General features: G+C 38.3%; 1 protein-coding gene across 1 annotated transcript in view; it reads right to left on the bottom strand.

Annotated features, from left to right (window-relative positions):
• The window catches only part of CUBN (cubilin), a 308,721-nt gene that overhangs the window by 207,866 nt on the left and 75,659 nt on the right, over positions 1 to 25,196 (bottom strand). The window contains exons 23-27 of the mRNA XM_032164125.2: positions 19,212 to 19,401; positions 17,741 to 17,901; positions 16,813 to 16,994; positions 15,844 to 16,000; positions 13,074 to 13,261 (exon numbers count right to left, since the gene is read on the bottom strand). Of these exons, the coding sequence (XP_032020016.1) occupies positions 13,074 to 13,261; positions 15,844 to 16,000; positions 16,813 to 16,994; positions 17,741 to 17,901; positions 19,212 to 19,401 (878 nt within the window). The remainder of the gene's footprint in view (positions 1 to 13,073; positions 13,262 to 15,843; positions 16,001 to 16,812; positions 16,995 to 17,740; positions 17,902 to 19,211; positions 19,402 to 25,196) is intronic.

The following is a 25,196-nucleotide window of genomic DNA, read 5'->3' on the forward strand; positions in this document are numbered from 1 at the left end:
ATTATTATGCCTCTTAAAATTCTCACCACCTGCTGCAGATGGTCTCAGGAACAGAGAAGAACCTGGTTCATAGAACAACGTGAAATCATAGACCTTTGAGCTGGAAGAAGCCAGAGGACTGCCATCCGGGCTCTCCCTGAAGACAGCGAGAGCAAGAAAAGAAAGTCTATTAAATAAAGAGCCTGCTGGGTGCGGTGGTTCACGCCTGTAATCCCGACACTTTGGGAGGCCGAGGTGGGTGGATCACGTGAGGCCAGGAGCTCAAGACCAAACTGGCCATCGTGGCGAAACCCCGTCTCTACTAAAAATACAAAAATTAGCCAGGTATGGTGGTAGGCACATGTAATCACAGCTACTCAGGAGGCTGAGGGAGGAGAATGGCTTGAATCTGGGAGGCGGAGGTTGCAGTGAACTGAGAATGCACCACTGCACTCAAGCCTGGGCAACAGAGTGAGACTCCGTCTCAAAAAAAATAAAGAAAGAAAGAAAAAATAATAAATAAATAAATAGCCAATGTAAGAACCACAGGGTAAAGATGTTGTGTTTAAACAAAATTCTGTAATGTTGCAATTGGAAATCTTTCCCATTTTAAAAACTAGAAAGTCAATATAGTTAACTGAAATCCACAACTGTAATTACTAGTGTTTAAAATTTAGCATTTTGCTCAATGCATGCTTATTCATACCGTGAGCCTGTCTGATAGTGGAAGAGACCTTTCGGTCGCCCTGCCTTTGGCCAGTCTGAGGAGCAAAGCGACCAGAGGTCAACCAGGAAAGGCAGTGTGCACAGGACAATTCAAGTTCTGAGCATCTAATGGAATTTTTACTGCTTCGGGGTAGTTTAGAAATTATTTTAGGTTTGATTATTATTCATCCTAATTCTGTCCTTCATGTTTGAAGAGAGGAAACACGCAGAGTTTCTTTTGAATCTGAGAGCAGAGGCTCTGTCGAAGGTTGGAATGTTTGGTTCATTAACTGCTGCAAATTAATGCAATCATATGAAAATCCTTCATTGTGAAAGATGGTCAGAAAAGATCAGCATTTCTTTTTAAGGAAAGGGATTTTGATCACACTGAAATAACATTTCTTCTTTCAATTTTTTATAATTAAAAAAATCACATTTTACTCAGGCAATCTTAAATCCAAAATTTCTTCTAAAATGCCTCATGCTAAACTCAATGACACTACAAAGCATCTGGCTTTGCTAACTAACGGATATACTTCATTCTAAACTTTTTTTGAATCCAGGTATCATGCTTAGTACGGTGCTAGACTCATATCTGGTATCAAGATATAAATTGAAATGTTTGGTAAACTCTTCCCAGCTTTTATGCATGTTTTTGAGTAGCAGCTGAACTTAGAATTGTAATAGCTTATCTCTAAGCTCTAAGCAAAATGCAAAAGTCCCAGAAACAAACTTCCTCTGACAGACAGTTCCAGGAAGCATGACTCATCTGCCCAGGAAGCGTTGGCGGTGGAGCCATAATCAAAGTCGGCTCAGATCCACCGCTGCTCAGACAAAATTTCATCTGCCTCTCTGCATCTCGCCAACTGGAAAACAGGATTTTATCTACAATCCCAGTGGCTTTTGTAGGAAAACTGGGAGGCAGGAGAAGCAGCACTGCTTTCAACACAGTGGGGCTAATTGATGTTAATTACAATTGGGAAGGCTGCTCTGGAAACCACAGATTTATTTACCGCAAAATGCTATAGAGCAAGGGCCCCAATCCCCAGACCAGTACTGGTGGCATTAAACTCTCACAGGAGCATGAACCCTATTCTGAACTGCACACGCGAGGGATCTAGGTTGCGTGCTCGTTATGAGAATCAAATGCCTGGTAATCTGTCATTGTTTCCCATCACCCTCCAATGGTACTGTCTAATGCAGGAAACCAAGCTCAGGGCTCCCACTGATTCTACATGATGGTGACTTGTATAATTATTTCATTGTATATTACAATGTATGAATAATGGAAATAAAATGCACAATAAATACAACGCACTTGAGTCATCCCAAAACCACCCTCCCACCCCACCCCTGGTCCATGGAAAAACTGTCTTCCACAAAAACGGTCCCTGGTGCCAAAAAGATTGGGGTCTCCTGCTTCAGAGCACAAAAAAAAAAATCCATGAGACTATGTTTATGTTAAAATAACCATAGATAATATGTATTAGCACTTATTCCATGCTGGTCATTATTCAAAGTTAAAAATCCTAGCAGCTCTGTAATGAAGGTAGTATTGTTATCTCCATTTTAGAGTTCTGGAAACTGAGGTAGGTAGAGGTTTAGTAATTTAATATTTTGAAAGGCATCAACTACTCAAGAAGAATTTTTCCTGTTTCCTTCAGTGGCAATTCTTTTCTTAAGAATAAGCATTGTTGGTCTGGTGTGGTGGCTCATGCCTGTAATCCCTGCACTTTGGGAAGCTGAGGTGGGTGAATCACCTGAGGTCGGGAGTTCGAGACCAGCCTGACCAACATGGTGAAACCCCATTTCTACTAAAAATACAAAAATTAGCCAGGTGTAGTGGTGGGTGCCTGTGGTCCCAGCTACTTGGGAGGCTGAGGCAGGAGAATCATTGGAACCTGGGAGGCAGAGGTTGCAGTGAGCCAAGATTACGCCACTGCACTCCAGCCTGGGTGACAGAGTAAGACTCTGTCTCAAAAATAAAACAAAATAAAATAAAATAAGAGTTGTTAAACTCCAGGATACAGCAAGTCTTTATTCTCTGTAATAATAGAGATTAACCAAAACAATTTTTAAAATGATAAGGACAATACGAACACTCCTGCTATTCACTGAAATTAAAATTTTTTTCATTATTTTTCTTAACGGAGCTTTGAGTAAAATAAGTGGAAAAAAATTATTGGTTTTATCATTTGTCATTTATCCTTAGTGAGAAGTGTCAAAATGCATTAACCATGCAGGCTGCAGGCAGAAAACAAGAGGGAAATTAAATGTCTTGAGAAATGAATCATTAATTATATCTCAGCCTAAAGAATTGAAGGCTCTCTATTTGTGAACTTCTCTACACTTTACTGAGGTGTTTCTCTTACATCAGCATCAGTGCGAATAATAACAGTGAACATTTATAGATGTGTTCGCTATTTGACTTTGTTTTGGCTCTTTACATATATGGACTCGTTGACTCTTATTACTCCGTTTTACAGAAGGGGAAAGTGAGGCACATAGACACTAAGGAACTTGCCCAAGGTCACCTAGCTACTAAATAGTAGAGTTTGGGTTTAAACTTCATTCTGAAGTTACCTGCTTCACTCTGAAGCAGGTACAGAGACTACCAGTTTAGCACATTCTATCATGTGTGTGGGTGCCTAGAAGACATTCTCTTGCTAGTGAGGGCTAGAGGACTTACTACATCTTTGTCATTAGCATCCCATGGTAGTCAGCAGATAGAATTCTGAGTGCTGGTTGAGGCAGTTCTAATTCCAGCGACTCCCCTCTAGAACAACAGAAAGCACAGTGCCTGGAGCTGTTTTCAACAGGGAGCTAAAGACTGGCATTTACCTTTAAACCAAGCAATTTGGAAATTCAAGAATCATCCTTGGCACCTGTTTGGAATCTGTTATGTCGTCATGTGACCAGCAGTGATGTGCACTGCAAATACAAATATTGATTTACACTTCACTTATTAGAGCGGATGCAAGGTCTTTACAAGGACAGAAGAAATTTGCCTTTAAACAGATTCTGAGAGCACAGAGAGAAAGCAAAGCCCTTATGGAGAAATCCATGAATCGAGTTAGGGAACTCGGAAGAGAAAGAAAACAAAATGTGAACTCTGTCTGGAGAGGAAGATAGACCTCGCCAGGGAGGAGCCACTGCCCTCACTGGCAGGGCACAAGGAATGGAGATGGCATTTCCAAGAGATGGAGGTGAGCCGGTGTAAGGGTGAGAAACCATTTCCTGAAGTGTCCCAGGAAGAAGCTGAATGACCAGGCAGGAGCTGGGCTCTCTCCAGAAGGGGCATGGAGGGGAGTAATAAGCATTTCCTGAGGACTCAATATTTTCCAGGTGTGTGGATTATTATCTTCATTTTACACATGAGAGAACCAAAGCAGCCAGACGTTAAATTCCTTGCCCAAGATCACAGCTGGTAAAGAGCTTTGGAGCCAGGTGGACTCCAGAGCCCACACTGTCTTCATGCAGCACTGAGTGTGAACATAGTTTCATCACTTCCTGTAGTGATGACACTTCCTGCACTGAATATGGTTCCCCATCTCAATCCCTGTCCTCCTGTGAGCATAATTATACTCAGTTACTGGACTACTATGAGGATAGACAATTATATCTATCAAAGTATTGGTAGTACTGTCTAGCACATGATGGGCATTACATTAATGACAAATTTACTGTAATTCTCAAAATAAACATCTGAGATGCAAAGAACTCTCTCATACCTCATGAACTTCAAAGTTTGCTTGTTTGTATGAGGGGAAAATGAAATAAACTTGGAAAATATCTCTAGAGTAATGTTTTCCTGAGAATGCTCTGTGGAATACAAATGTCCAATAGATGTTCATTAATCAGACTTCTGGGCAAGGATAATCTATTTGGGACTAATCTCCCCTGGTGGTTGTCCCTGCATGCAGTTCTATCTATCAGGCTATATTCTGATGTCTCCCTTTCCTTCATCCTGTTGTTCATCCATCTGTGTCAATTGTACCTCCTAAGTGCTCTGAAATCCTTCGATCACATACTTCCTCCCCAGCAATGGTGAAGACCTAGAGCTCTCTCTCCCTTGGCCTACAGCAATCCCCTTACTGGGTTTCCACCGTTACTCTTACCTCCCTCCAGTTTATTCTGGTAGCCAGAGCTATTGTTTTAAAAGTGCAGATCTGACCACACCCATGAAAGACCTCCTGCTGCTCTCCAGGAGGTCTCTGAAACTCTTAATGTGCCCACCCTGCTCTGTAGGCCAGGTCCCTGTCCACCTGTGAGCCTCACACTGCTCTCCTTCCAGTCCCTCACATCTCAAGCCTCCTGGCACCTGGTGTATTACTCATCGTCAGGGAGGCCTTTCCTGACCCACAAAGGAGCTCAGTCCTTCTGGGGGATCTCACGCCTTCTGGGTACACTATAACTTTCCCTCCCAGCACTTAACACTGCCTGTGGTTAAATTTTTATTGTGTAATAAACTGATTACGGTGTGTTTCCTCCATCATGACAAGGAAAACTGATGATAAAACAGTCACATGTCCATAGCCTAGGTGTCTAAAATATATCCTACTGACTGGATGCATGGATAAAGGAACGAAGAATGCATATTTAGGATAGTGACAGCCTGAGGAAATACCACAGCAAACACAAACAAAACAACAAACCCTGCTTAATTGTGTTTTAATTTGGCATATCCCAGATTTATTAGAATATAGGTCTCTATTTGTGAAACATCTATCAACATTTGTTGCAGAGACAGTTATGTGGCTTCCGCAAATTGACTTCCCCTTCCTTTGGTTTCATGAACTACCACATGGAAGCCAGGAACACCTGCCTTTGACTCTGATGTGATTAGAAATAACCTTGTGTTGCAGTAAGCATCTGAGAATGTATGAGTTCTCCATAACAGCTGGCATCACTTTAAGTATTGACAATATCCCATGAGCCCGATGTTTCTCAGTCGTGGTATATGGAAAATGTTGTTTAGGCTATAGACATGGAGAATATGAATGTGAAACTGCAAGATTCAGGGATACTGGTGATGTTTTTTATCCATTCTTCCACTTGGAATGCATTATTTTGCAACTGAAAGGAGGATATGGGAGTGCAACAAACTGTGATATAAGCATCTAGGGTGAACAGGATGACATCAGCAAGGATTTGGCAAGAGATGAAATGCATGTTATAAAGACTAGAGGGAAATGCCTTTGATCGAAGTCCCCCATACAATCATAAGGACTTGAAGTGGACTTTAGTGGAAAAGGGGAAGGAATAAGAAAATGATTTAATGGAAGATGATAGCGACCAAGGTGCCTGATAAGGAAAAGGGGGAGGAAGTTTAGAATCAGAATACAAAACCTGTAAAGTTAATCCGACATGTTTAATATAATGAGGTAAATGTAATATCAACAGTATGACCAGGTCTTGGTGAGATAAAATACATAACTCAGCCATAGCAAGGGAAGAGTAAGTCCTCATTGGAAAGTAACATTTAATAGCAGGCAAATGTATGTTAACAAGACGCCTATACTTTTCCCTCCCCAGGAGAGAGCACTGAAGCGACGATAAAACAGGCTATCTTGGTGGAAGTGGACTATGAACAGTGGTCTCAAGTGCTGGACCAGGGGCTTGTGCAAAGCTTGCTCTTGGGGAATCCTCAAGGTTTTAATTAAGTCTGGGATGACGACTAGGAATAAATTTTTCTAACAAGATCCCCAGATGATTCTGGAATGCAGCCAGATTTGGAGGACTTTATCCTCCCACCTCAGCTTCTTTTCAGTAGAGACTGCAATCTTTTGAAAAGGAAATCTATCAACACTAATGTACCAAAAGAGATCTACAGGAGTGGTGATGGGGAGACTGTTTCAACCATCTAGATACCTATGAGATGTCTTGTTCCCCAAAAAATGTAGCATTAGTTGAATTCTTTATATGCTTTCCTCATATAAAGGAGACAATGAAGAGAAGTGCAACTCTGGACTAATTCTGGCTAGCGAAGAATTGGTTGTTAATATAGAAGTGACCAAAACATTAGGAGACAGTGATCGCCTTGCCTTAACGTAGAGCCTGTGATGGCTGACCACTTAACCGGACTAAGGTTTTGGGGATTCAAACTGCAAAACAAGATATAAGCCTATGGATTAAAAAAATAAACAAATGAAAAAGCAATTGAAAAAGGAAAGAAAATTCTAGAAAATTGATAAATTCTGAAAAACTAAATTCTCACTACAAAATCAGGAATAATTTTGGGGGGTGCAAAAAAGGAGAACCCTCTAAAGAAATCAATCTAGGCAGAAACCCAAGAGGTTCCATGGAACTTTCTGACCATTTTATGGGTACACATACGAACTAGCTAAACTTTGGGAAATGGCACAGAAAAATATCGTTGAACATTAGAAAAAATGTCTAATTTTAAGGCTGTGACTAGGGCAAGTGAAAGATGGAAACATGGATGGCATGGATGCTTTCAGAAGGGAGTGTGATGTCAATGAAGAGGAGGTAGAAACATGCCTAGATTGATTTTGAAACTGGAAGAAGAGACATGGAATTCCAGTCTACAAGATAAAAGAGTCCACTCCTTTCAATGAACTTTTCCAGGCTTAAGGGAATTACATTCCACAGCACTGAAAGGTATAGTAATTACAGAGCTGATTTTGTAATCCTGGTGAATTCATGGGTGCTTAGTTCATGGTTAATGTTTTCAACTCAGCCATAAAAAAGAGCAAGATCAGGTCCTTTGCAAGAATGTGAATGGAGCTGGAGGCCATTTTCCTTAGCTAACTAATGCAGGAAACAGAAAACCAAGTACTGTATGTTCTCACTTATATGTGGGAGCTAAGTGCTGAGAACACATGGACACATAACAGGGAAACAGCATGCACTGGGGCCTACCTGAGGATGGAGGGTGGGAGGAGGGAGAGGAGCCAAAAAAATAATGAGTACTAGGCTTAATACCTAGGTGATGAAATGATCTGTGCAACAAACACCCATGACACAAGTTTACCTACATAATAAATAAGTTCGGGGTATGTGTACTACTATCAGGGTAGTGCACAGACCCTGAACTTGAAAGTTAAATTAAAAAAAGAGTTTTAGGGCCAGGCGCGGTGGCTCACGCTTGTAATCCCAGCACTTTGGGAGGCCGAGGCAGGCGGATCAGGAGGTCAGAAGATGGAGACCACGGTGAAACCCTGTCTCTACTAAAAATACAAAAAAAATAGCCGGGCGTGGTGGCGGGCGCCTGTAGTCCCAGCTACTCGGAGAGGCTGAGACAGAAGAATGGCGTGAGCCCGGGAGGCGGAGCTTGCAGTGAGCCGAGGTCGCGCCACTGCACTCCAGCCTGGGTGACAGAGAGAGACTCCGTCTCAAAAAAAAAAAAAAAAAGTTTTAGCATTCCAGCAGAATCTATGCCCCTGCTCACGAGTTCTGCTGCCCAGAACATAATCTGTGAACACCACTGGCTAGAGGGCTTGGCTACGCTGCCCTAATGAGTACCGTCCATAGGCAGGATAGACCCATGCATTTGCTGTCCAGCTCCAACACATGAGCTCCCTGTGCTGGGGATTTGTCACCAAGGGAAAGTCCGATTTTATGCAAGCACTTGAGGTAAATGATCCTGTAGGGTCAAGGCTGGGGTGGTCACGTTGTTGAAGCTAAAATTCTGAGGTTGCTGAAACTCAGAGGAAGCCTTTGGGGAGAGGGATGGGAATGGATGGGAACAGTCAGGGAGCAGAAGCAGAGCCTTAGGAAGTGGGAGTGGAGAATCCGCCTCACTGTCTTGGCTTCCCACCTTCTCCCGGCTTCTCAGCCTCTCCTGTGTGTGGGGAGGTGTGAGCCTTCTCAAAGTAACCAGCCTGTCACACGCGCCTGTCCTCTTCATGTGGCTCAGATTGTGTTTCGGTGCCGCCACCAAGAGTGCAAGCCCAGGCAAGGAGAACCAGCAGGGCTGCCACGGGGCTGAAGGAAAAACGTTCCAGCTTCCAAGATGGGGAAAGATTCATTCTAGAATCTCGTAGATCAGTAAGATTAACAGTAATTTTTGGAAAAATTCTAAATTAGACACTAAAAATAATTTGTCAATGTGAAGCAAAGAGGTGATTATAATAAATAACACCTGCTTATCTATGGAGTCATGCAAAACACTGATTTCTCTTTGCGAGAGTGTCAATAGAATGGTAGACTTGGGGGCTGCAGGAGCATTTCCCCATGATCCCTGTGAGGGTGACAGAAAGCTGTGAGAGTGCTCCCGGGGTATGTGGTGTAATGGCTGCGAGCATTGGTGTGGAGTCACAGTGCCTGCTAGAAAGCCTGCCTTGACACTTACAATCTTTCTGAATATGAACAACCTATATCTGCCTCACTTTTCTCACCTAACGAATGGGGATAATATTTCTTATAATACAGGGTTGCTGTGAGAATTACTTGGCAAATAATATATGCTGAATAAACATTAGCTTTTATTACCTAGTAGTTTGAATAGTGCTATTCCAAAAGCACTTAATAATAGATCAATTTTAACCAAAAGAACCTATCATTTAAGAGTATTTGAAATAGATGCAATCTTGTTTGACATTTTTATCAATTATTTTTGAAGAAGTACTAGGTCAGTGGCCAGTGAGTCTATATGCAAATGAATAATGCTCTGAAATGCAATAAATGAAGATTTAGGGAGGTCATGATGTGTTGGGATTCTCAGACAAAATCAAATCTGACTTATTAGGAAAAATATCTCTGTTTAGATTTTTTAAAATCATATAAACTAAGGCTATAAAGTCATAATAATTCAAGTAAAAGTGATATGGAGATTATAAATCTTGATAGATGCCAATATTATGACTTAGCTACCATAAACCCCATTTAACTTCAGCATACAACACCAGAAATATATGAACTGGATAATATAGTTCCAACCTACTTGGACCTAGCCAGGTTTAGCTGAACTGTTGCATCCAATTCTGGGGCCACATTTAAAGAGGCACTGACATACAAGAGAACATGCAAAGGAGTGTGTCCCACACACGTGAACTAGATGAGGACCAGTTAGGGAAATGAAGGATAAGGATTGGAGAAGAGAAGCCATCACTTACTCTGGTTTGTTACAGAGAGCCTCAGAATTTAGGGACCTAGACTTCAGCCTACACTCACTCTCCTCTTTGTACCTCTTTACACTGTCCGGTTCCCACTCTCGCCACCCCACAAACACTGCTCTGACCAGAGTCACACTGATCTCCAGGGGACCCTTCTGAACCACGACCTCTCTCAACTGCTCTTCCCTTGGCTCCCATGACACAACCACCTCTTTTTTTTTTTTTTTTTTTTTTGAGACAGGGTCTCACTCCGTCACCCAGGCTGGAGAGCAATGGTGCGATCCCAGCTCACTGCAACCTCTGCCTCCCAGGTTCAAGTGATTCTCCTGCCTCAGCCTCCTGAGTAGCTGGGACTATGGGCGTGAGCCACCGTGCCCAGCCACAATCACCTCTTAGTGTTCCTGCTTCCTCTTCTCACTACACACATGCTCCCTGTTGACTTAACAAATACCCTGGGCTTCCTATACATCTCCGTGTTGATTTCTCCCAAATCTATCATTTCCATTTCTATATTCAATCACTGGTTTGAAATCTCCTCTTCTGCATGGAGACTCAGACTCAAAATAAAAATGGAATACTGAAATCAAGTTGTAAAATACAGCCAGAACTCTTCAGGTTGATTCCCCATGTTTGCATGGGCAAATGATCTTACTCCTTTAAGCAAATGGTCCCTTCTCCCACTGCATATTTTATTTCCAGATCTGAAACATTTTGTTTTGCCCAGAGGGTGAAATAATAAAGGATGGATTTGGTTTCCAATGGCATCTTTACCAACCCATACTTCTCATCAAGGCAGGATAGTGTCTGACCAGCACGTAATTAAGTCTTTTTATAGTTTCCATTTTATTAATTCAGAATAACTAAATTCTGGCTCTAGTAACAGGCATCCAGTTGGGATTTGGGGAAGTCAGCTGAAAAAACCCAGAAGCGATTAAAATAATGGAAGCTAGATTTCTGTGTTTGTGAGTTTTCTCTCTGTAAATGGTTGTTTGTGTGTTAAAATTTCCATCATAGACCAGCTATTGCAGCTATTGCTCTGGTCGGGCCTCTTGGCTCACAGAGATGGAAAACAATCTCCTCCCTCTGGCAACAGCGCCGTTTTTTTGGAAGGCCTTTCTGAACTTCTGGTTCTCATTTTGTATTTTAGCTCTTTCACCGTCAATGTTGCACAAGAGAAATGGCATGACCATAACATGACAGACACGTCATCCATACGGGACTCTAATGAGCTACTCTGCCGTTGCTGGAACAAGCATTTTTTTAATTTGAGTTTTTAAACACCTTTTTGTTACCATTTCATCCTCAAATGAGTCCAAAGAAGTGGAGTTCAGGTCCTGGAAATGTTTCATCTCTTTTCCTCCCCCCTCTTTCTGCCAAAGCCTCCTTTAAAGCCCAATTCAAAAGCATCCTCCTTTCTGTAGTTTTCTCAATTACACTTTACCAAATCATGATTATGGTGCCCAGCACACTGTTACACATGCAACGCTCGGCAAGATCATGAGTTCTATTTTGGTTTGTGCTCCAATTTGTAGGATTGCACTGAATGTGTAGGAGGTCATACAAAAACGCCAGTTTGGAATTCAATCTTTCTCATTCATTGGTAGTTATCATTAGACTGATACTAAAATATGGCTGTGATATTCAATTCAACTTGAACTTATTGAACTCCTGTAATGTCCCACCTGTATAATAAGCGCCTGGGTTATAAAGTTAGTAGGAGACAGCACAGACCTTCAAGAAGCCCACAGTCCAGTAGGGAATCAGGATAGTCCTAACTGGTAAAAAGAGGTATGACCAACTGCTGTGTTCATGGTATAAACAAAGGGCTTTGAAAGCAACTTTTCTGCTTTTTCTAAAACATGAACAAGGTCTCACCATGTGAAGAAATGGATGCCTATTCTAGTAGTATCTTAATAATACCAGCCTGGTATCATTAAGCTTGTGAAGACCAGTTGAACTCTGGGTCAAGGAAGGTGGATTTTAAAACCATTGTCAAGTACATGCTTGTAAGTTTGTTTTATGTTGTGCCATATTTTCTTAGAATACTGGTAAACAAAACTTTCTAATGGGTAAACACTGTGGCTAATATTTCTATAATATTGTACTTTTGTAAATATAAGGCAAAACTTTTTCCCAAAAAATTATCTCTGTAAAACAAGGGAATCTCCTTATAGTTAGGACCTCACAGAGTCTCTCAAAGTGCAGAATGCTTTGTTGTCATTCTTTGTTTCCACAAACAAAAGTGCTATTTGGAAAATATATGTTGACCTCAAACAAACTCAATCAATGCTAGTTTTCCTACAGAACTTGTAAAAACACAATTAAGAACATTTTACAAGAATAGCATATTTTTTCCTGGGAATATGACCCCAGAGTTGCAAGCCATGGATGTTGAAGTCTTTGTAAGTAAGACATCTAAAAATCACTGACCACCTTAAAAACAACTACCTTAAGTCACTAGGCTGCAGGTAGGTGGGCAGGTGGGAAAAAAATGTCCTGTTATCAGAGCAATTACTTATCACTTCAGAAAGGGTATCTAGTGAAAACATTATATGTGGATTTTTTGAAGTATTGTATATTAACAATATAGACAGAAATAAAGATAATGTGTTAGATGACTCAAAAAGTGATTTTACTGATGATGAAACGTAGATGCCAAAATAACCTGCCAATTTATAGCCCTAAAAGTTACATATGCAAGTTATCAAAAAGCTTTTTAAGATAAAATTTCTTATTGCAAAAATAGCAGATTACCTTATATTCAAGGTTGCCTAATATTTAAGCAACATTTATTGCCTAAAATTGCATACAGACAGTTGAATAAATGTTACTAGTGGTCATGATTATAACAACTGAAACTTCAATTTTACAAAAATAAAAATAAACTGAAATGAACTTACCTTTAAAAATAAAAACAACAATTAAAACCATGATACCTCATACTAGGCAAATGACATCTTAAATAAATCTAAGATACTCAAACATTTTCTGATCTCTTATACACAGAGAACAAACATAAAAATAATCAACAAAAAATAGAGGTTATTACTCTCCTTCCATGTAAGTTAAGTAATGTGAGGTCAAGGAGTCCAGAAGTTACACTGAAACCTAAAAACATAGATACTTCTCTGTATTCACAATTTAATACATTAAATATGAAATATACCTGTTCAAATGCCATGGGTGGTTGGTGTGTTACAGATGCATGGGGCAGAGTTAGGGATTTGATTCTAAAAAGCATGATGGATTCTAACTTGACTTGTCTCCCTTGATCTGAAAATGCAGTGATCAATTAAGCTTTATAATACATACCTCTAAATAATCTGTGGAGCAGTTTATGTGATGTTCCAAGTCGAATGCTAAAAATGTGTAGTTCACAGTGTTGCCTGTTGTTGCCCGGATGGTCCAGTTGCAACGCTGATTTTCAGAATAAGGATTTGGATACCCTATACTCTCTAAGATGCCATAGGTTTGATTGACTATTACCACATTCTCACATGCTGGAACAAAAAAATGACTGTTAAGAACCACTATTATATACTTCATAATTGCCCCAAGATGAGATTTTCCTTTAAAAAAAATAAAAAATCATCTGTGTATGTACACACACACAGATGATGTGTATATATGTGTGTGTATATATACAAACACAGAGACACACACACATATATATTTGGTGCAGTATTTTCATAGTGAAAAGATTTCCGTTTAGAAGAAATGTGAAATAATACTGAAGTGAATTCAAACTAAAGAGTCATGAAAATTAAAGTCATGTTAAAATAGGCATCAAATTCCCTTGAATTTGTGGAGAGCAGAATAACTTGGTTATATTCAGGGATCAGTCTGATTTGTTTGTTAGAGAAGCACATTCAACGTTCTGTGCTGCTGTTTTTTTTAATGTTAACATTTGGAAGGGACAGAAATTCTGACTTTTAAATTCAACAGTTTAAAAACCCAAAATCCTAAGTGAATGCTAAAAACTAGTAACAACATGGCTTTGTTGAACATTCAAAAGTCTGCGTGAAATTCACAATAAAGGCTCCGTTCTTCCTCTAGTTAGTCATCAGGAAGTACCATGAGAATAGACAGAGTATAAAGGATTTAAAGAAGAAATGAAAATGTGAAATTAAAGAAAAAAAAAAGTCTTCAATCCAACGGTGGCATTTTCTTGAGCTGAGTTTTCAACAAAACCAAACCAGATGCCTCTAAGTATGTCTAATCCTGGGTGCCCAATTCAGCCAATCCTAATGACTTAAACAAGGAATATATTATCTCTATGATGTGCAATAAAAGAGAACAAGAAATAAACATTATATGGAATGAACTGTCTCTGAAAGTGTGGTTCATAGATGTATTCCTACTACAGTATGCTTTCTGAAGGTGGGTAGAACACCATTTATAACTTTGGTTTAAAAAAGCGTACATTTGTGGCTCTTCAAAATATTGCTTTGTTGGAGGAGGGAGAATACTTAAATCCATTCTGTTTGAGAATCTTTAGGTCACAGTTTTGTCCATGAAGGATTTCTAAAGAATAATCTTATTGTTTTAGAAGCCAGTGAGAAGTTACACCTATTAGGCAGATAGGTATCCCGTGCCTCGATGACTAAGGGCAACACAGGGCCCAGGAAAACACATTCCAGTAAACCACATGGGCTGCTCTCAGCACTCAGACCTTACACTATTTGTAAATCTCCAATTTCCCATGGCAAATTTTACAGATAATCTCACTGGTTGGCTCTGATTTTGCCTCTTATGTGCACTCATTTACACTTTCAGGGTTCTGAAATTATGAGAGAAAAATAAAATATCTCAGAAAAAAAAAGAAACCCTTAAACGACCTGATTATAACCGGAAATAGATTAGCACAGAAGTAATAAAATTAGAGAAATGATTATATAGTCAAATAGACGCATCTCTGATAGAACTTGGGAGACCTTTTTATATACTAGTGATACACTTCTGAAGAACAAAGCTATATATTAAAACTCAATATTCAAACCTATCTAGGATTCAGCCTAATCCCCAGATGTAAATGAATGTGAATCTTAAAATTCATACATAATCAAGGTTAAATGTTACTACTCTTTCAGTTAATTCAAGGGATATTGTGTATTCAGTTAATAATTTTGTGACTTTTAATTCCATTTTCAGATAATTACATAAAATTATGGATAAATTTTGATTCTGTGGGAAAAGATAATTGTGTAAAATTATGGATAAATTTTGATTCAGTAGAATTATGTTTCCAAAACCTAGACTTTACTTTGACAAAGTAAAAGTCTTTATCAAATAACAAATTCAAGAAAATATTGTTTTCTTGAATGTCCATTTTGGAAATAACTTCAAAAAGCATTTAATTCTAGAGCTAGAAGGCAGGTTTAGAAACCATCTAATCTAATCTCCTTTCCTAAAAGAAGAAACCGTGGGACCACAAAGAAAAGTGACTTTCTCAAGGATTAGGAGCCAGAACAAACCCCAGGCCCCTTGACATTTTGCTCAATGTTCCTTTAATTCCACTATGTTGCTATATGGGAAAAGTAGATTTAAAATGGCATCTGTACAATGGCCAGGTTTTTCTACTGTAAAGAACATGCTTATTCCATGCATGAGTCACATGGACCACAGTTTTCCTTAATAAAATTAAGGTATCTTTTAAGGTAGAGACTAGTGTGATAGAATACTGTGTACATTGGAATAATATAATGTACACTGCAAGAATGCAATGTGTGAGGCAAATGAAAAGCTATTAGTCATTAGTCTGTTACACTGATCTTTCGCTGAATTGCAACTCTCTCAGCATATTAAATACTCTTCTAAGTTTCTATAGTTTGCCAGATGTTTTAGTTATATGAGATTAAATTTAATATGTAAGTATTTCTCCCTCAAATGGAGTTAAATTTTTCACAGAAGAAACTAAGATGAAGTTCAATTGCTCACACCAATGCATTACACTTATTTCAGTTGTTTCAAGAGTTTGAAGGCCCACTCTGGGCACTGAATAGCCAGTATACATACTTACTCTGACAGTATACACACTTACTCTGCCGGTATACACACTTACTCTGCCGCTATACACACTTACTCTGCCGATATTCAGCCTCGAAGCCACGTCCTTGCTGACCTTCATCTGTCCTCAGTTTTATAAACATGCTGTCTCCACTAGAACGAATAAGAGGGGGTTTCTCATCCCCACAAAGCTGAGTTAGCAGATGAGAGTTGCTACTTGGGCCATCATATACCTTTAAGAAAACATTTTGAATGTTAGATGGTTGAGACTATAAACATTATGTATTAAATATTTATATGTAAACATAAATATATATAAAATAAATATATCTTTAAATATAATAAATATATTTTTTTGTTTTTTATATATGACAGCACAAAAGAATAGCCATGAAATAAAATAACCTCACAAATTATATTTAGGTATTTATAAATTCAGGCCATAAACTCAGGCAATTGAGCTGTGTACATGTGCAGCAGTAATAAGCGTGTGAGCCTAAGCTGAAGGCTGAAGATTGCAAATGAAAGCCCAATACATATTGTAATGCCACAGCTGATGTCAACTGTCCTCCTTGTTTTTTGATTCCATAGTTTATGATTCATGACACTTCGATACATTATTATTTAGATTTTTAACAAATGAACAATGGTGAATTTCTGTACTGTGAAAAGTCCTAGTTGAATGACTCAAATTACCTTCTCTACTTCACCAAAACTGTCTTCTAAATTATGATTTTTCAAAGCATATGTGGAAATAACATAAATAATGATTATAATAAATCCTGTAATCCCTTTCAGGAGATTTTCACCATCTCCTAATAGTCTATCATCAATATATTTTAAATACTTAGTGTATCGAGCCATTCAGTATTTCGAAGATGATCATTTTCACCAAATTTCTTTTATGTTTTTATTTTGTTTGAATTTTTATATGGATGTTCGGTTTAGACGCTCCCCTTTCCTGAATCTCGAAAATAAAAGTAAGTGCATTGTGCGTTGGGTGAGATGGGAGCAGGGAACGATACGATGGAAACATTATACATACAGCCAGGTAATCTAAAGTGCAGTTTGGATGATGCTCCAAGTGAAAGTCTTTGAATTCCAGTTCAAACGCGCTGCCGTGGCTAGATTTCAACCACCAATAGCATTCAGAGCTGTGGTAATAGGGCATTGGGTAGTTGGGAGATATGAACGTGCCACTTGAAGTGGTGAGATTACCCCCGCAACCTAGAGGAGAAAGAAATGGAATGACACACACCCTTTTCCTTCTGGGGAAATTGAATCTTTTTGTCTGCATTAAACTGGTGCCACTCTACTATCCTTTAAATCAAATTGCACAGCAAAATGGCATCACGAAAGAGTAGTTAGCCTATAAACCCAATTTCTATTTTTCTCTTTTTTTTTTTTTTTTTTTTTTGAGATGGAGTCTCACTGGGTCACCCAGGCTGGAGTGCAATGGCATGATCTTGGCTCACTGCAATTTCCACCTCCTAGGTTCAAGCGATTCTTCTGCCTCAGCCTCCCTAGTGGCTGAGATTATAGGCACCCGCCACCATGTCCGGCTAATTTTGGTATTTTTAGTAGAGATGGGGTTGGCCAGTAGAGACTATGTTTAGTAGAGACTATGTTGGCCAGGCTGCTTTCAAACTCCTCACCTCAGATGATCCCCCTGCCTCGGCCTCCTAAAGTGTTTGTGAGTACAGGAGTGAGCCACGGCACCCAGCCCCAATTTCCATTAATGCAATTTCCTTATTCTAACCGGGATTCTTCTTTATTGATAAAAAGAAACTAGAACTTTCTCCCTTTGTCTGTTAAAAAGAAATGGCTGCTGTTAATTTAAAATTATTTGCAATATTGAAGTTTAAATACAGCTGGGCAAACATGGACAAGTGATGCACAGAGCATGACAATCCCATAATCAAGAAACCAATCAGATTGGCTTCTCCAGTAAAAGACACCTCTTTGCTATTTACCTGTTGATGACCCATCCCAGTAAGCTGAGAATCCAGACCTTGTGTCTATTTGGTCACTCTTAAATTTTAACCATAGTTTGTTACTATGAGAGATGATTGTTGGGGGTAGATTTGAGCCATAGAATATTCCCAGCAATGGTGATTTTTCATAGCCTCCATCTCTGGCAGAATACAGAAATTAAAATTTATTGGGTTACTGACAATATTACTGTATAAACATTTAACATAATTTGAACTTTGGGATTGCAAACATTAGCAGTTTTTTGGATGAAGTAATTTCTCTCAAACACTACACTTACTCTAAAAAACACAATTTTAACTTTTAAATTTTTAAAAATGGTATTTGAATGACTTAATAAAGAATAACCATCATTCATGGTTGGCATGATGTTTTATATAACCAATCACAAACTGAGAGAATGTGTTTAATCTTCACCCTTTCAAATAAAGCCTCTGGCAAATGTGTCAGAGAAAACACGATAAAGAAACTATACTATTAACAATATAAACATACTGCTGTATTTTACAGAGAATCTTTCAATGTTTTCCTTCTGATTTGGAAATTTTTGAAATGTAATATATCATATTTGATATATTTAGCAAAATTCTGGAAATAATATTTTCCTAAAAACTTTTGGGGCCTTAAATCTAGTTTATAATCTGTAGCTTTTTCAAACAAACAACAAAAAAGGGATTTATTCAACATCGAAGTCCAGTGAGTAACTGCTGTAAATTAAGAAAATTATGTCATTTTAGCATGATAGGGTCCAATCATGATTTATTATTTTAATACCTTACTTTATATTATGGAATAACATTTATTATAATACATAAGATTCCAGATTTAAAATCCCAAATAAAATATTTGATATAGATGCCCACCAGAATGATTAGCCTAATTTAACTCAAAGTAGTGGCATGGAGAGATAGTAACATATAAGTTAACTTACTTTTACTGCACATATAACTTTTTAAACACATTATTTCAAAGTGATGATAATGAAAGAATAATGCCTTCTACTGAAATTCACAAGTCTAGACTTTTATTACCTGAACATGAAAACTTTAAGATTGCTATCCTGCCATCATTTTATAATATAATTAGATTAAATGAACAGCAAACAGCTTAAAATTTACATCGATTTTACATAATTAAAGTAGGTATTCAACAGTAGCAAGTCACGTCATTTCAGAGTAGTAGCACATCTGTTTCTTCGCCCACATAAAATCTGGAGTTTATTTTCAAGTATTTCCAATAAAATAATCACTTCAAAATAACCACAGAATCTTCTGCAATTCCTATATTTCTCCTAAGTCAGGCTCCAAATGACAAACTTTATTTCTTGCAAGAAAGTGCACAGCAGGGATCTTTGCAGAGAATTTCCATATTTTTTCCTTAATCTTCCTAGGATAGATTATTAATGAGAATAAATAATGAAAAGATTATAATGAAATAAATAAAAGTGCTGACCTGATTTCCAGAAAATCTGTATAATAGTTTCCAATGGCTTCCTCCAAGGAGAAGTTTGTGAAGTGCACTGCAATCAGTTGGCCAGTTCTCACTGTGATCCTATAAATGCATTCCCAGTTGTTGGGGTAATTATTGGGGAAGTTTGGAGAAGTTAATGTCCCCAAATCATCTGTGTAGTCTTGCAAACATGCTGTGAACAGAAACAGACCATAAGAGAGAAAATAGAAAATATTGTTACATTTATAATACATCTAGCACTATGTATTTCATTAATTTGTGCCCATACTTGATTTTCAATAGGCCATTGTGGAATGTGCAAATAAAGATTTCATTCTGAAACAAAGTTTTTGTAATCTTAAAGACAAAATAATTACCAACAGTAAATCTAAGCTATGGAGTGGAAATTGTTACATATATCTTGAGTAAACAACCTTTTAAGTCTTGAAAGTGTTACGTTTTTCTAATCCTTGCAAATTACCATAAACATTAAAAATTAGGATCCACTGCAGGAAGGCCTAGAAATAATTCAGTCTTGTGTTTTCATAAGCTTCCTTTAAAGTGGTTTTCACCAAAGCATGTATTTATGAGAAATGACAAAGCAGGTACCTCCACCATGGGGTGAAGAATAGGGACCCAGGCTCAAGAGTCAGAGTGATCTCGAATGAAAACCCTCTCAAACACTGACACGTCTGCAGCCTTGGGAGAGTTACTGTACTTCTCTAAGCCTTAGTTCTCACATCTCTCAAATGAAGAGGGTTGCTACCTTTGAGTGAAGGTTTAAGAGTTAAAGATAATGCATTACAAGGGCTTGGCCCATGATATGCACTCAGTAAATGGTGGTCATTTACGTTATAAGGAAGACCTTAGGTCATTTATAAAACATTTAGCATAGTACCTGGACAATTTTGAAGTCCTAAATAAATATCTTCTTTAAAAACTTTTCTAGTTTAACAGTTTTAACGTTACCTATTCAGTCGATTCTGTGTTTACTGCCACCCACTCAATCTCCTATGCTCTCCAAATCTGAAATATTTTACAAAGAAAATCTGGTTTGAAAGCTTTTGATTTTGTTTTTGCTTTTGAGACAGGGTCTTGCTCTGTTGCCAAGGCTGGAGTGGAGTGGCGGGATCTTGGCTCACTGCAACCTCTGCCTCCGGAGATCAAGTGATTTTCCTGTCTCAGCCTCCCCAGCGGCTGGGACTACAAGCATGCACCACCATGCCCAGCAAATAAATGCATTTTTAATGTATTTCTAATTGCATCCAGCCATAAACTAAATCTAGGGTATAGGGGTAGACAGAGGTCTCCTACTGAAAGGTTTTGGATACAATAAACCATTGTGCTTCATTGTGAGTCAAAATAATAATAATAATAATAATAATAATAATAATGTTTAGTTATGCTGTTTCTCTAGTTGCTGCTATATAATCCCCATACTCAGAAAAGAAGAATCACTGGTATTGAAAACATAGAGCTGCATAGAACGTATTATAGGTTCTACCATCTGTGTATAGCTCTCAAAGTAATGGGCATTTGCCAGATATTTGATTTTACTCTATTTTAAACAGCAAGCAATCAAGGCTTTACTTTATTGAAGGAATTCACAGTGACATTTAACATCAAAGATTATGTTTAACTCCAAAAGTATAGAAAAGTATGCTTTTCTGTAGTCTGCCAAAATATTTCCACAAGTGGAAAGGAAGGTGGAGAGGATGGGAATAAGAGAGACAGAAGGGAGACAACAGGAAAGGTAGAAAAGAGGGATAAAGAGAGCAGGGAGAAGTACAGCATTGATCTATTAATATTTCAGACCCAGTAATGAAACTTACTAAGCTAAAAAAAGGACATCAAATGAAAGCAATGACCCAGTATCCCTGAGTTGACAGAATAGACAGACTCATTGACCCACACACAGAGAGCTTTAGCCAGTAAATCAAATATTTAGAGGAAATTATCTGTTGTCCCTTGTTCTTAAAGAGACAATGCTCTTGCTTACTCACTGTACTCCCAGAGGGGAAATACAATGGTCTTGCATATCTCTAATGCAACTTGTCTGCGGGAGAATGTTAAGTGTGATCAGGTTTTCAGGTGGAGGAACCTGAATTAATGACATTTTGGGGCAATAATGATGGGTAATTTCCCTTTATCTTGCTTACATGCATGTGATTATTCTGGAACAACTGGTGGGAGTCTGTTAATCTTTACTGAAATTTTGATTTACTCACCAAGCTTCTTTTCTGTTGCTGGCACAAAAGTAAACTACAGTTCCTGATGCGTTCCAATGATATTTACACCATTCACTTTGTCTGAAATGCTTTACCCTTTACCTGACCCGCCACCCCACAACCCCTGCCAATACACAGTTTAGCATATACACTCTTACCCATCATTTAAGTTTGGCTGAAACCTTTCCCAACCAAGCAGAATTAATTTATCTCGCATAATAAAATTTTATGCAAATAGCAATTTGAACCCCAAACATATTTTGTAATTGTTTTTATGTGAGTATATTTACCTTACTAAACCTTGGGATATGAATAAGACCGAATTAACCATTATTTACTATCACTGTAGTACCTGGTCCAGATGAGGTCCCATTAGGTAGTTTTTGAAATATTATTACCTGATGTGTTGGAAACGAAGGGGACTGGTACATGCATCTAAGTTCCTCCCACTCTCTCTACTCCATTCAGTTCTTCTCTTTCAAGCTACCTCTAAACCCCAATCCTACAACTTCTATTTTTCTCACCTCATTTTTCCTCTCTCTCTTCTTCCTCTACTCTATCCTGGTTGGCTGAGGTCCTTTAATATTTTTTTTGATTCCAGCTATGACAAGCAACTGTACTCAACTAGCTCCTCTCCTTAAGAACTGTAAAACTGAACAAAATATTGGACAACCTGCAGTACAAGATTGTGATTCTTGACAGAAAGGAAACTCATGATGTACGACTCTTGATTTCCTTGGCTTTCTAACTGGGCAGAATTTCCCGACCACAGAAGGGAGCTGAAGCCCAAGTAGTGAATGACAGTCCTACTGAGCTGATGATGCAAAGATTAGGGTTGCCAAAGCAGCTGGAACTATATGGAAATTCTACAGAGAAGAAGAAGCATACAGAGAGGAAAGCCGGGCATCTGAGTAGGGCTTCCCATGGATTCTTAGCTAAGCCTGGGCTGAGAATACATAAGGTGAGACTTCAGAAAGCATGTCAGACAGGAGCTGCTAGTAGGCTGGAAGCATAAACAAGATCATTTAGAGTTCTCTCCCATTCCAGAATGGGGATACCTCCTTAACATCTCAGGCATTCAAATGAGACACCTAAAAGGCCGTATCTTACAAGTGAAGACCATGGCCAAGAGTAGGGCTCTCTAGAACTTCCCTACCAAAGGATAAGTCTTAACAAGACCTGCAGGAATCATAGAAGTTGGAGGTTGAGACCGACCAAGTTAGAGGGGCTCGAGAAATAGGGATGTTCACAAATATTCTTTAGCAAATAAAGATATAAACCTATGCAGATACAAAGTAATCAGCTAGATATCAAACTAGCTTCAGAGGAAGATAAGAGAATACAGAGTGTCTACAACACATAATTTACCCACATGATATGGGACACCCATATCATGTCCCAACCTATCATGTCCACTATAAAACCCAAAATTACTACAAATGTTAAAAAAAAAAAAGTGAGAAAATATGGGCCGGGTGCGGTGGCTTATGCCTGTAATCCCAGCAGTTTAGGAGGCCAAGGCAGGTGGATCATGAGGTCAAGAGATCAAGACCATCCTGGCCAACATGGTGAAACCCCATCTCTACTAAAAATACAAAAAATTAGCTGGGTGTGGTGGTGCACTCCTGTAGTCCCAGCTACTCGGGAGGCTAAGGCAGGAGGATCGCTTGAACCTGGGAGGCGGAGATTGCAGTGAGCCGAGATCGTGCCACTGCACTCCAGCCTGGCGACAGAGTGAGAGTCCATCTTAAAAAAACCAAACAAAACAAAAAATGAGAAAATATGAATAAAATCAAGAAAAGAAATGTCATCAGTAGTCAAGAAAAATGTGGTCATAGTCGAGAAAAAAATGTCATCTTGTGATTCAAAGATGATCCAGGTATTAGATTTAAAAGAGAAAGACTTCAAAGCAGCCATTAAAAATACGTGCAAAGACTTAAAGAAAAAGCCTTAAAAAGTAAACAGATTAGAAATTTTGGCCCAAAAAGGGAGCAAATTATTAAAAGGAACCATGGAAATTATATAACTTAAAATTATACTAATTCAAATTAAAACTTCATGATGAGTTTAATAGGAAACTGTAGGCAGAAGAAAAAAGGTCAGTAAACTTTAATATGTATTAATAGACATAATTTAATCTAAAGAACAAAGAGAAAAGAACTCCAGGAAAATGAACAGAGATTTAAAAACCAAAGAAAAAACAACAAATAGGTTAACACACATACAGTTAGAGAACCAGAAGGAGAAGATAATAAAAATGAGTCAAAAAAAGAGAAGGATATAGTGGCTAAAATTCTCCTAAATTTTATGAAAAATGTCTAGTAAGATATAGGAGTTCAGTCAATACTAAACAGGAGAAATAAAAGAAAACTACACTTGGACATGTCAAGAGTGAATCTATTAGAAAACAGAAACAAGGAAAACACAGGAGCCGGTTGGGGTGGGGAGGAAGCCACATCACATACAGGGACATCATGATAAGGATGACAGCTGGCTTCTAATCAGAAACAATGGAGGCAAGAAGAAAACGGAATACATCTTTAAAATGTTGAGATGGGGAAAAAAGATTTAAATATCCAGCAAAACTACTATTTAAAAAAAAAAAGAGTGTAACATTTTTAGACAAACAGAAGCTGAGATAATTTATCACTGGAAGACTTGTACTATATGAAATAATATCCACTGGGCCAAAGGAAAATGATACCGAACAGAAAATATCTCCAGGAATGAAGAACACTGGAAATGATAAATCATTGTATAAATATAAATGCTAGGCTTTCTTTTCATTATCTCCTTTAAAGAGAATTAGTGATTTAAAGCAAAAATAACAGTAAGGTGAATTTATAATATAGAGAGAAGTAGGCCAGGTGCGGTGGCTCACACCTGTAATCCCAGCACTTTGGGAGGCCGAGGTGGACAGATCACTTGAGGTCAGGAGTTCGAGACCAGCCTGGCCAACATGGTGAAACCCCGTCTCTACTAAAAAAAATACAAAAATTAGCCAGGCATGGTGGTGCAGACCTGCAGCCCCAGCTACTCGGGAGGCTGAGGCACGAGAATTGCTGAAACCTGGGAGGTGGAGGTTGCAGTGAGCCGGGAGCATGCCACTGCACTCCAGCCTGGGAGATAGAGTGAGAGTCAGTCTGAAAAAAAAAAAGAGAGAGAGAGAGAGAATTAGTAATTTAAAGCAAAAATAATAGTAAGGTGAAGTTATAATATATAGAGAAGTAAAAGATATAACTAAAACAGCACACAGAAGGACAGGCACATGGAATTACACTAGTATGAGATTATTAAACTTGTGAAGTATAAAGGGGAATGTGTGTAATATGAAGTGTCATGTATGAATTAGAAGTTATGAAATGTAAAGCAGCTGCATATTAACTCTAATAAAACGTGCTTATAAGTTAAGGAGTATATTTTTAGCCCTAATGTAAAAATACACACAAAAAAAGTATCATTAAAAAGACAATGAAGGAAATAGAATGGAATACTAATAATATTTTGTAAACCAAAATGAAGACAGGACAATGGCAACATACAAAGAGACGAATGGAAAACAACTAGCATAATGGTGTGTTAAATTCAACCATAACAATAATCACATTAGTTGTATATGGTCTAAATACTTCAGCTAAAATACAGGAAAAGCAGGAACCAATTATATGTTTTTTACTCTACATGCACATTATATATAATGACACCATTACATATAATGGTGAAATTAGGTTGTAAGTAAAAGAATGAAAAAAGATATACC

This window comes from Hylobates moloch, unplaced genomic scaffold (genome assembly GCF_009828535.3).
Source record: "Hylobates moloch isolate HMO894 unplaced genomic scaffold, HMol_V3 SCAFFOLD_2, whole genome shotgun sequence".
Classification (NCBI taxonomy): domain Eukaryota; kingdom Metazoa; phylum Chordata; class Mammalia; order Primates; family Hylobatidae; genus Hylobates; species Hylobates moloch.